Raw genomic sequence first — 12,731 nt, forward strand, 5'->3', positions numbered from 1 at the left:
GTATATTGGATCAACTTGTCGACCAAGATAATAATGTTGGTGATTTACCGAATTGGATGAGTGGGAGTGCGGGTTCGTTTAACAATAATATTATTTGGCCTTTGAAATAAACAATTGGGCTTTATTATTTGATTTATTCCAAGTGGCCGGGTTTTTATCATATTAGGGCCCAAATGTAAAATCGGTCACTGAATTAAGACTAGCCCAATTATATATATAGTGTAACTATAAAGTTTGGTGTCACAAAAGGGTTTTTTGATTACCTTTGTTTTGTTTATATATAAATCATTTTGATGTTTAACATATTGTAGTGTCTTTTTGTGTTGGTTGTTAGAAATTTGTTAATGCTTAGGAATAGGGAATTAGAAAAAACTTACTTGCTCTGCAGGTTCGAGGTGAACACAACCAATTTTTTTGGTATGAAACTTTTTTTTGGTTGTTGAATGGGGATAACTCTTTTTTTGGAACTAATTTTGGTTCGAGGTGAATATAAAGCCAAAGTTCTTGGTATTTTTTTTTTTTTTGAATCTGGATAACTCCTATCTTCGAACTGATTTTTTGTTTTTTTTTCTTTTCTGTTTTTTAGATTATTTAATTTATGTTTTTTTAAATATGTTATTGTAAATAAGAGTTTTTGGTTCCGCAATTACGTCATTGGGCCATTTGGTGACACCTTATTGGTGCAAAACACTTTTTTGTTTTAGTTTTAGCCTGCATGTAACGAATGTAAAGAAAACCAATCGAATGCCAATCTTGTTTTTATTTTGTATTTTTTTGCTTTATTTTAGTTCCGGTACCTTAATAAATGTGCCGACAAGTGACCCTATTCATATAGACTCGCCATGTTTGTTAGTTCCTATCGTAAACGAAAACCGACCGAATGCTGATTTGTTTTTTAGTTCGTGTACCGTAACGAACGTGACAGAAACATGTCGAATTTGCGTAGACTCAACGCCTCAATGCCCTGGATCGATAATAGTCGGGTTTTACCAACGCTCAGATAACCGAAGTAGACGGAATTCGCGTCGACTTACCGCCTCAACACTTAGAACCAACAACGCTTGGATTTTACCATCGTCCGGTTTTACCGACCTGCCCAGCGTAACCCGCCGGGTAAAACTCTAGTTATGTACAAAAAAAAGCCATCGATCGCACATGTACAGAAGTAGAGGAATACGGTTACGATCTCTCAGGTAATTGATCGATAAACAGAAATAGGCAAAACTCAAATCCATCATCATACACATCTGTCTAATCCAATAAATCATTTTGTGTAACACACAAATAAGTTTATCCGCCAGTGATTCAGATTGAGAGATTAATCCATGGCAATTCGTTCGTAAAGATTGAAATCAAGTTACAAGTTTTGTTTATTTGTTTAATTCCATCATACTAGTACACATTCCTACAACATTTATGGCTCGAAAGATGGAATTTGATTTAGCCACCCATTTTTCATTTGCCACAAATACCTTTCAAAAGTACCTCTATAAGGATCATCCTCTCGCTTCTTTAATAAATAAGCTATATTCTTCTCAACATCACATCTTATCTGCAAATACAACTCTTGCATATAATCATCGTCATCTAACATATGTTCTTTCCCTTTTGTTCGTATAGGCTTCCCAAACTTCAAGTAGAGTCGACCGTGTGGCTTGGGCAAAACTACGGGTATATGAAATTGTTGCTCTGCAACCTCTCCTTGCACACCCTCCCTGCGGTAATCAAATAACATGTATAAATAACATGGTCTTTACATCTAAAAGGTGTCATATTTGTGACTTATTAATATCGCCAATCGGTTCAGTTCCAAAAAATGGTGACAAATTTCCTTTTTCTTAATTGCAACTGAAGTTTTGTCGCTATCCTTTGTAAGATATATATTTTCTTTCAAAACCCGTTGCTAATTTTGCGACAAATTGACAAACTTTTCATTGCAAATATATTTGTCACAAATTCCACTGCTAATTTTTCAACATATTTTCCAACAAAGAAAATCTATTGAAAAATAGCGAAATTTCTTTTTGTCACGAATACTCAAGTAGATAGTAGTGATTGGCCTAACGGTATCTATGTGTATATAAGGCGGTTTTCAACCAAAGCGGTAGAGAGAGAGAGAGAGAGAGAGAGAGTTCACGCCATGTCATGTCATGTCATGTCAAATCCTAACAAGCAAAGTAGACGAGCATGCGAGTATGTCATCGCTCAAAAACAAAAACCGTAAGCATATAGCTATCATATAGGTACAACCTAAATAACAAGAGGTATGAACAAAGATCAAAGGCATCTCAAGAGGGTTGCATTCTTAGGTAGCTAAAAACGGTTTACAATCTCATGACCAAAATAAATCGTAAAATGTGAAGTTCACCTCAAGTTTATTCTCCCTTGGTTATTTTCATTCACCATATGATTGAGAAGAGGGTTTATCTTCATTTCATTATAATCAATGATTAGCTGAAAAAAAGTAGATTATCAACATGTAATTAACTAGTTATATCTACCTTTAAATTATGTTAAAGTTTGTAAAGAGAATGAATATATATGTTAGATCTTACTTCTAATAATTCATCTTCCCCAACCCCTCCAAATGGTATAATGGTGGCCCCAAACCTCACTGCCATTCTTACAAACTCTTGTTTATCTGGCCAAAATAACTTGCCAGCTTCACCCTGTTATTAACAGCAAAATAAAGTGATGAACGAACTTAATTCAATTTGTGAGACATTAATATGTAATGAAATTGTGCACCAAGCCAATGTATCTAATTGAAGGTTAATCTTAAATTATTATTAAAGTTATGGGTTTATTTTGTAATGTTTTATTTTACTTAATTGAATTGTAGTAGGTTTAGGAAATGTTTTCCTTAGAGAGAAAGTTTAGTAATCGTCTTGTAGAGCAAGTTTAGTAGAACTATAAATAGGGGTCTAGGTTATTGTTTTTTTATGTGTGTTAAGAAGTCTCTTTATATGTATGCACGTGAAGTTCGTTTGATTATATAAAAAGAGTCAAGGATTATCACCCTTATATCCCGTGTTTGTTTGTTTGATTCTTTTGAGCTAACAAATGGTATCAGAGCCTAGGCTCATTGAACACACGATTATTAGCATGTATAAACGATTCTTAAGAGTCAAGAGGTTTTATGTTTCGAAGCCTTTCCTAGCGACTGGATTTGCAAAAGGACTGAGTTTTGCTTTGGAAATCGTGTGATATATATTTGTGATTGTTCCATCAAAGTGAAAACAATTAATTTGTTTGTTACTGTCTCGATACAAGTGAAGTAAACAATTAATTTATTTTTCTTTGTTGATGTTGAGAATGAAGTACCAAAGTACTAGTAGGTAGCGTTTGTTTTGAGACGGAAATTGTGGTGTAATTATAATCTTCGTCACTGTGTGAAGCCGTCACTTGGAGTTATGATTAAAAAAAATACGAGTCATGGCTGGTGATAAAGAAGGAAATCCAGGGAGATCGGGATCAAAGAAAGAATTAATAAGTGGTCTTGTTTTGCAAGCACCGAAGTTAACTTCTACCAACTACACATCATGGTCGGTTATAGTGAAAATTGTTTTAGTTGCGAACAATTTGCAAGATGCAATTAATATGAAAAATGGGATAGAAATTGAAGAAATAAAGAAGTTTATGGCTTTAGATGTTATCTTCCAAACCTTACCAGAAGATGTGATGCTTTAAATGACCAAGTATTCAGAACCAAAAGATGTTTGGGAAGCATTGAGTATTTGTAATCTTGGTGTAGAAAGAACTCAGAAAGCTCGTGTTTAAATGTTAAGAACCGAGTTAGATGGATTGAAGATGGGAAAGACAGAAAGTATTGATGATTATGCAACTAAGTTCGGTGGAGTACAATGAAAGTACAAGAGCTTGGGAGCAGTACTTGAAGAAGAGGTTTTGGTAAGAACATTCTTGAACTCTTTGTCGGATAAGTATTTACCTACTGTTTCTTCGATGGAGCTACTCGCAGACATCAAAACTATGGCGTTTGAATATGTGGTTGGACGTTTAAAGGCATATGAAGAAAGAAACAAGTTCAAGAATGTGAATGGAAGTTCATCCCAAAGTCAACTCTTATTCACCAGACCAAAAATAAAGTTGGAAGTTACGAGGACGTGGAAGATACAACAGAAGAGGATGGGGGAATCCAAGATGTAATAGTGAACGCGAGAATGGTGAATAATGTGAAGACTGGCAAAAGAACCCTAAATAATGGCAAGACAGAAGGAAGTATATAACATGCTACAACTATGATAAGATTGGGGACTACACAAACGAATGTGAAGAACCGAGCAATGGGAAAGAAGACGTGGATTTGATAAAGACCGAAGATGATATTGATCCTGCATTGTTTATGCCAGTTTGTTCAATAAAGAAAGTAATTTTGAAGGAAGAAAGGGTTATCCCTGATGTGTTTGAAAATAATGAAGGAATATGACACTTAGATAATGGTGCAAGTCATCATATGCAAGGAAAGAAAGAGTTTTACTACCTTGAATGAACGAGTTTCGGGTCAAGTAAAGTTTGGTGATCATGGATCCGAGATTGAAATCAAAGGTAAAGGTAATGCGACTGTGGTATTGTTTTCTATATACCTAAGTTGAAGATCAATCTTCTTAGCTTAGGTCAGTTGGATGGAAAATGATGTAAGATTAAAATAGCCAATGAGATATTGAGGCTATATGATCAGAAAGAGAGATTGTTGATTAAGGTTTAGAGAATTCTAGATAGGACGTACAACATCAAGCTTTAGGTATGCTGTAATTCTAACAACTTTGAAGATGAAAAGAAAAAAAGTTATGATTTGAAACCGATTATGAAAGTGAGAGAAATCCGGTTTGGAACGATCACAAGTGATTTGTTTGAAGTTTGTGAAAGTATTAATCACGAGCGAGTATATGCGATGAAACGATTGGAGAAATAATTTAGCAATGTGGCTTCGAAGTTATGTATTAAAGGAACGAATGCTAAATTTGAAGAACGGTGAAGCAAGTATGCTATAGTTAGTTTAAAAGAAGGAACAAAAGCAGGAAGAAGAACAATTCAAGATTAAGTGGGTAAATGAAGGTTAATCTAGAATTATTATTAAAGTTAAGGGTTTGTTTTTTATAATTTATTTTACGTAATTGAATTATAGTTGGTGTAGGAAAGATTTGCTTTGAAGAGAAAGTTTAGTAAGTGTCTTAAAGAGCAATTTAGTAGATCTATATATAGGAGTATTGGTTATTGTTTTTGTGTGTGTTAAAAAGTTTCTCTCTTTGTATATTTGTGAAGTTCTTTAGATTATATGAAAAGAGACGAGGGTTGTCATCCTAGTATCTCGTGCTTGTTTGTTTGATTAACACTAATATCCACCACATATACTTTTTTCAGCAAAAAAGAACATTAATGTAACCTAATGTTATATGGTGGATTGACACTTTCAAGTGAAATATAATCATAAGCAACTCACCTTACGATGGAAAGCCTCCCGTATACCACCAGGGTAAAGTAATACGTGCGACTTCTTTGCTAACAATTTGAAGAAGTTTAATCCAGAAATCGGAATTGAACCACCTAGCTTCAGTAAATCGGCCATGGGAATCATATAGTATTCATGTTCAGGATCGATATTAATAAATTCCGGGTGAGTTAAACCATGAAGCGTGATTTTCTTTTCTCTCAAAAACTCCGTGACAAGCGAAAAAACATCAATCCCCATTAGCATGTGATTACCAACAATTAATACAGGCCCTTCGTCTGGAATCCCCGCAAGACCTCTAACTATCTTTCCATTCTCCATGGTTGAAAACATTACTGTATCCATATAAAGACGGTACCACCTGCATGTATATGCTTCATTTTTAAACGCGGAAAATGACAGTTTGATCGATAATCTTGACAAAATAGTTGTGGCTTCTAAAAGTTTTCAATCAACCAATGGTTGAGAAGATGTGTCATTGACGCAACAGATTTCCATTCTTCACCACTTTTCTGAAGCAGCATATCCATGCACGATCCAGGAGATCCATGCCTGGACGTGCAAGGAATCTATACTGTATACTGTTGCGCCGTAACACATGCATGGGGTGGAAGCTGGAATAAGTTTCTAATCAATAAGAAATAAAAGTCAAAAGATGTTTTTATAAAAGAAAAAGTCTTAAGTGTATTTTTTTCAAACTAATAAGTTAGCGAATTTGGTTATTTACCCGTTTTAATGTAATGAACGACGAATTTTAATCCAATAAGTTGCAAGTACAAACGTTCGATCTACCAAATAGGGGAAGGAAAATAAACAAGTTAAAGATAACTGTTATACCAAGTCTCCATAGGTGAGGTTTTAAACTCTGTAATACTGATAGGCAAGAAGTCCTTCAAAACATCATGCTTTGAAGAACGGCGGTACATGGAAGTAGTTTTAATAGTAGTAAGCATGTTAACACCACTCTCCTGCATCAACAAAATGAAATGACATCAGGGCCTTATGGTAGCTTCTTTTGTCACAAGTCTTTAATATTTTCCACACTGTTAACTAATGATAAGTCAACATGAATTAACATTTGATTTTGTCCAATCCTGGCCAGTTCCAGAACTCTAATCCTGATCGAATTGAGGTTTTTAAGAGTTTTTGTCTCAAGTTATGCATAATTAACATTTTTCCATGTTTAGGTTTATCTGTTCTTTCCTTAGCCTTCTATTTTGCAAACAAACGTCATTGGTTACCTGATGAGAAACACATAATTTTTCCTAATACATTTACACACCAGCTGATAAATCTTAATACAATAATACCAGTAGAATTGTGTGTCCATTTTCCTCAAACACGCGCACATCACAGTGCTTCAATGATCTGAAAAGCCTTTGTGCCTCCTCTTTACTTGGCAAGAGATTATCCCTGCCACTGAAATTATAAAATGAAATATCGTAGAAATATTAGATTCCAAAGTGCATTAAAGGGAAAATCACCAAAATAGTCTAGTTTGACAAAGAAATTTCCAATATAGTCATTGAAATTTAGCCTACCGATTCATAGTCATCAACCTTTTAAACCAATCATTTGTGACCCGTAATTTGCTTATGTTTTGTTTATTTTGTTGGGTCTTAGTACATTAAGCCTTAGCCTACACTTTTTGGCATGTAAAGGCATAAAAAGTATCGTGACAAAAAATCGTAGGCTAAATATGAAAGAGTAGGCTAAGCCAACCTGTTATTTGGTAGGCTAAATTTTGCCTACGAGTGACACATGTCTCTACCTGATTGGTTAGAAGGTGGGTCCCATGGTACTTTTTATATCATTAGAGCTAAAAAGCCTAGGCTAAGGCTACGTCCCCTTCACCGACTTGGTGGACACGACTCTCGAATTGGAATAAAAGGTGGATGATTATGAATCTGTAGGCTACATTTCAATGACTATTTTGAAAACTTCTTAGGCAAACCTGACTATTTTGGGAATTTTCCCTTATACCCTAGAGAACAAAACTTTGAAATGAGGGTCTTGGCCATGTTAGTTGTCAAATAATGTGCACATGAGAGTATAACTAAAAGATCAACTACTATTCACAGAATTGAAAGAAACCTAGCAAGCACAAGTACTTGAGATGTAACAGCATGGAGACGAGAGTTAGCATAGGCCGCAATTGATTTAACAAGCTTCAACCTCCATGTGAGAGTGTCTTTGGGTAATATTTTGGCTATCACCTAGCAGAAGAATCATAAAAGATGGAAGTGGTTGGAAAAATAATGATATTAAATAGTAATCAAATAAGTGAAGTTAGCATACAAACACTAAATCAAACAAACAATATTTGATTAATGGGCTAACTCTATAATATGGCTATTACTTTAAGAGGTAGACCAACTTTCCCCACTAATCCATGAAATCAAGGACAGTAGAGATACATATATAAGCACTCAACTAAAGAGATGGTTCTTACAGAAAGGTGTTGTAGATCTTTACTAAAACCAGCAAACAATTGCCACAAAGATTCCAAATAATCTCTACCGTAACTTCTAACCATTGCGATCTTTATATAATCACCTAAAAGGAAAATTTTTGGAATAGTATTTAAGAGAAAGATAGCAGAAAATACTAGAAGCATAGCTCAAATGTAAGTTTAATATGTAACCATTCAAATGCATATATATTATTACAAGGATTACACGCATTGAACGTACCAACAAGGGGGCTCATGGCATAAGGAAGCATCCCATAATATTCTTCAGGCAAGTCCCCCAAAAGCGATGGTAAAAAGTGCAATGGTGACCTCTCATAAGAAGTTGCTATAATGGTTACAATAGCAGTTACCATCTGGCATGCATACTTGAAATTCGCATTACCCTACAAATAAATATAAATTCGGAAAAGCATATAAAAAGGTTAACCTGGATTTGCTAGTATAAGTACTAAGTCAATTGTAGGATTGCGAGCAGCCACAGCAAGTGCTAAGGCTCCACCAAAAGATTCTCCAAGCAAATAAATTGGCTTATTTGGGGACAAAGTGTGCTCAATCATCACCATTTCTTCCACAATTTGAATCAAACCTTCATAAAACAAGGTGTTTATGAAAATACAATAATACATAACATCACAACTTGCTAAAAAGATATTCAAAAGATGTAACTTGTAACTTGTAAGTTTATGAATTTATACCAAATACGACGTGTATCATAAGAATTGAATAATTGATCTCATGTATATAAAAGTTGCAGGTTACGGAGAAGCTTTAGAATAAAGCTAAAAGATGATCAATTAAAGAGTATGGAAATTTTAAGCAATATTAGAACTCGTTTAGCATATACGCTAGAGAAGATGATATCAATGAAAGTAGTCACAAACATTCATAACTTCATCCACATAACTTTGGAGATGGAGAACAGCACGACACATCGTGGGTTGAACTTTTTAAGATACATCGTCGTGAATTCCAGGTGATTGACCATATCATCCATTTGGAATCACCCACATCTTCCAAACCTGGAGACAATGACAAAGCCATGGCAGACAGTCTTCACGCCTGTACCTAACGCCCTAAAACCACCACTATTTCCCCTGCACCCGCCATCCATATCGGCTATATTAACCACACCACCACCTCCACCACCGGCGCCAGACAATGACCACCAAACTTGGGGTCGGTTTTTACAAACCAAAGCCCATGTTCAATCTACACACAAACGTCATCACTGAACCCATTCCCCTAACCCAGCCAATGCCCTAACCAAACCAGTTTGGTACCATGCCATGATAGATGAGTTTAATGCTCTTATCGAAAATAGTACTTAGGAGTTAGTGCCTCATCATTCAGATACTAACCTTATTTGTTGTATGTGGATTTTTAAACAAAAAACTAAATCTGACTGCTCATTTGAGTGCTACAAGGCGCGTGTAGTTTGTGATGGTGTATATCAACCGGTGGGAGGGAACTGCCACAAAACATTCAGTTCCGTAGTCAAACCAGCTACGATTCGTACACTTTTGAGCATTGCTTTACTACACGGGTGGGATATAAATCAACTTGATTCCAAAAATGTGTTTCTATATGACACACTACCTGAAAAGGTTTATATGCATCAACCAATGGGTTTTCGTGATCCCTCTAATCCACACCAATTTTTGTAGACTGTATGGTTCAATTTACGGATTGAAACAAACATCAAGGGCTTGGTTCCAACGACCTCTTGATCATGTGGCCACTTAACACTTTGGGTTTTTTCCATAGCTCATGTGTTCACTCACTTTTCATTTTATCATAACAACATCTCTTGGTTAGTCTATCTTCAAGACACTTTGAATCGGGCAAAGATGGCAGACTTTGGTACATATACCTGTTGATTGTCATTAAGTTGGGCACTAATGTAGGTGAGTTAATTCCTACAACTTACTATAGCCTTGTAGATACTCTTCAGTACTTAACCTTCACTCGCCCATAAATCTACACAGTTCAACAAGATTGCATGTGTATGCATACCTCTCATTTTGGCCATCTCAATGCACTTAAACGGACTCTATGATATTTGAAGGGTACCTTAACGATGGGTGTTTACATGTGACATAACTCTATTTCTTCTCTTATTTCGTATACTAATGCCGGTGTGCCTCGACACTCATTGCTCCACCTCTGATTATCGTGTCTATTCGGATGACAATCTCATTTCTCGGTCATCCAAGAGACAAACCATGATTTCTCGGTATATTGTGGAAGCCGAATACCGGGGAATGTTATAGCAGAATTATGTTGGATTCAGAATCTGCTTCTCGAATCGGGTTGTCCTACACAACGAGCACTACTAGAAAATGGTTGTTTTTGCTACAAATGTTTCCTACAATTTTCCCACAATTAAAAATTTGCTGCAGTGTTCCCACAAAATTTTGGCAAAAAATATAAAAAACCTTAAAATTTGACACAAGTTTACGGCAACATAGCCACATAAATATAACTTGCCACATAAATCCATTTCCGACAGTTTTAAATCCCCATATATAAAAAAATAAAAAATAAAAAAACAAGTTTGCTTTAAATTTGTCGCAAACCTTACAAATTTTGCATCATATTTCTGACAACTTTATAATAAATCATTAAACACCATTCAGTTAAGAGACAAATAGAATTTGCTACAAGTTTGCCATAGTTCAATTAAATCAAAACACACATGTTGTGGCTATGTTGTCACAAAAGCTTGTAAAATTTTTTAGTGCTCGAGCATTGCTAGTCTCCATGATAGCAAGAGTGTTATTTATACGTCTAGAACACCTTTTCAGCATCAACTTACCAAACATATCGAGATCAACATTCATTTTGTTTGGGCAAAGTACACGCCGACCAAATCTATATGTTACACGTTCCTTCTCGTTATCAACTAGCCTATACTTTTTAAGAAGGGCTTACCAATGTAATGTTTAATGACTCAGATGCAGTATAAGCATCCGTGATCCTTCCTTAGACTTAAGGGATACATTAGACTAGATTATTTATATTGTGTATTGTATAGACTAGGGTAGTCAAGTGTTAATATCGTAATTGTAAATATGTTATGTTAATGAGAAGGAAACTATTCTTTGAGTCATAATCATTCTATTAATATAACCTTCCATTGGTGTTCGATCCCACACTGGAATATGCAAGCACTGTACATTGAAAATCCTGTCATTCAAATTGAGAAAAGTCATTGTAAGAGCAGGAGTAAAGTTTCCGCAGATGGTAACTTAGTATTATAAACTCTACCCAAGCACATAATATATATTGACTTGTGCTTAAGAGCAGCTTACTTTCCAAGAGCTTTCTCATGTATAACAAGGCCGACTCCAGTCCCATCTATCCCTAAACAAAGTATCACAGTACTGATAAGGACATACCGAATAATATTATAGGAGACCTAAACTGTTAGACTGCAGATTGTTGTTAAGTGAGCAAATAAATTAACACTAAATATATACCAGGTAAATACAAAAGAACTGGAGAATTTTTAATAGCTTGTGCACATGCAATGGGGCAGAACCACCTAGGAGGCCCTCCGTCGCTCTTAACCAAATTCCTGACTATTTCAATCCCATCGTCCACGGTTTGTGTCCCGTAACCATCATCCCAAAATACTTTCAACTCTTCAGGGACATCCTTCCCGCTCTTATTTCCTCCGACATTAGAAGCAGCTACATAGGCATACTTCTTGCTAACAGAAGAAACACCACTGATCCTAATTGATTCCCGTGAATTATCATTACCTACACTCCTAACAAGAACACGGAAACGCTGCCTGTGGTTTTCATTTAGATTGAAAGTGGGTGATGATGGAACACCGGAATGCCTTAAAGTTAAGATCATTAGGTTGTAGAATATTAGGGAAACCAATATGCTGTCATGATAAATTCGAACTCACTATATCAACCTCACTAGCAAGAATTGCAAAGGAAAAGGTCCAGGTCAATGTTACGTATTCAACACACCTTGAAAACAGAATGAAATGTAGGTCTCATGCATCATTCCATATGCATGACATAGAGATAAATTACATAGTGGGAAACAAGTACTCATAACAGTTCAAAACCGGAAATCTGCTCACGAACTCCAAACCGCAAGTAAGAAGTTGTGTATAAACAAACAACAGCATAATCATGAATGGAAAAAAAAATTACTTAATTGATCAAATTGTACATCTATTTACGTATTTAACTAAACCTTTTTATTTTTCAAAAGTTCATAAGTTTAAATGATGGATGTAAAGCTATGCATTTCTATAAAAAGCAATAATGTAGAGTTCATCCAACTATTTGACAATTTTCATTGAAAATATTGAACGATTAAAATTTGTACCGTTTGTGGTGAATAAACATATATACGACTGAGGCTGCGAACTGGAAGTAGCACCTCGAGCACAACCCCATGACCCACGCCTCACGGCCACGACCCCTGCCACGGGAGCGACCCATGTCATGACCATGCTCGCCTGAGCGGTGCTCCATGTTGGACAGAGGTTGGGTTTGTGGTTTGATCGTGTTGCGTGAGGGGCTTGGCTAATAGCCTGGGCTAGTACATGGTATGAGTAGACTTGCGACCGTCTTCAAGTATATATTTGTTTGGACCGAACCTCATAGAAATCTGGGACCGGTTTCGTTTGAGCAAGGATAGTAGCAGATGATTCTTATCGTTCATTTAGTCCGGAGATGAGTTGCAGCACAAGCTTGTCATTATCGACCGGGGTGTGACATTTGCTAACTGATCAGCAATTACAATAAAGCTTGATAGCCA

General features: G+C 35.8%; 1 protein-coding gene across 1 annotated transcript; it reads right to left on the reverse strand.

Annotated features, from left to right (window-relative positions):
* Nucleotides 1-1,342: 1,342 nt before the first annotated feature.
* On the reverse strand, nt 1,343-11,839 carry LOC143621394 (phytyl ester synthase 1, chloroplastic-like). Its single transcript, XM_077092830.1, has 13 exons — nt 11,423-11,839; nt 11,255-11,306; nt 11,074-11,129; nt 8,371-8,529; nt 8,164-8,268; nt 7,923-8,026; nt 7,565-7,686; nt 6,781-6,889; nt 6,308-6,438; nt 5,462-5,831; nt 2,556-2,669; nt 2,369-2,454; nt 1,343-1,715 (listed from the first exon to the last, which is right to left on the reverse strand). The coding sequence occupies exons 1-13, from the start codon at nt 11,805-11,807 to the stop codon at nt 1,415-1,417; spliced, it is 2,094 nt and encodes a 697-aa protein (XP_076948945.1). The 5' UTR covers nt 11,808-11,839; the 3' UTR covers nt 1,343-1,414.
* Nucleotides 11,840-12,731: the final 892 nt, after the last annotated feature.

Source organism: Bidens hawaiensis, unplaced genomic scaffold (genome assembly GCF_021521415.1).
Source record: "Bidens hawaiensis isolate Kalapana, Puna unplaced genomic scaffold, B.hawaiensis_p1.1 tig00002839_1, whole genome shotgun sequence".
In the NCBI taxonomy this organism is placed as follows: domain Eukaryota; kingdom Viridiplantae; phylum Streptophyta; class Magnoliopsida; order Asterales; family Asteraceae; genus Bidens; species Bidens hawaiensis.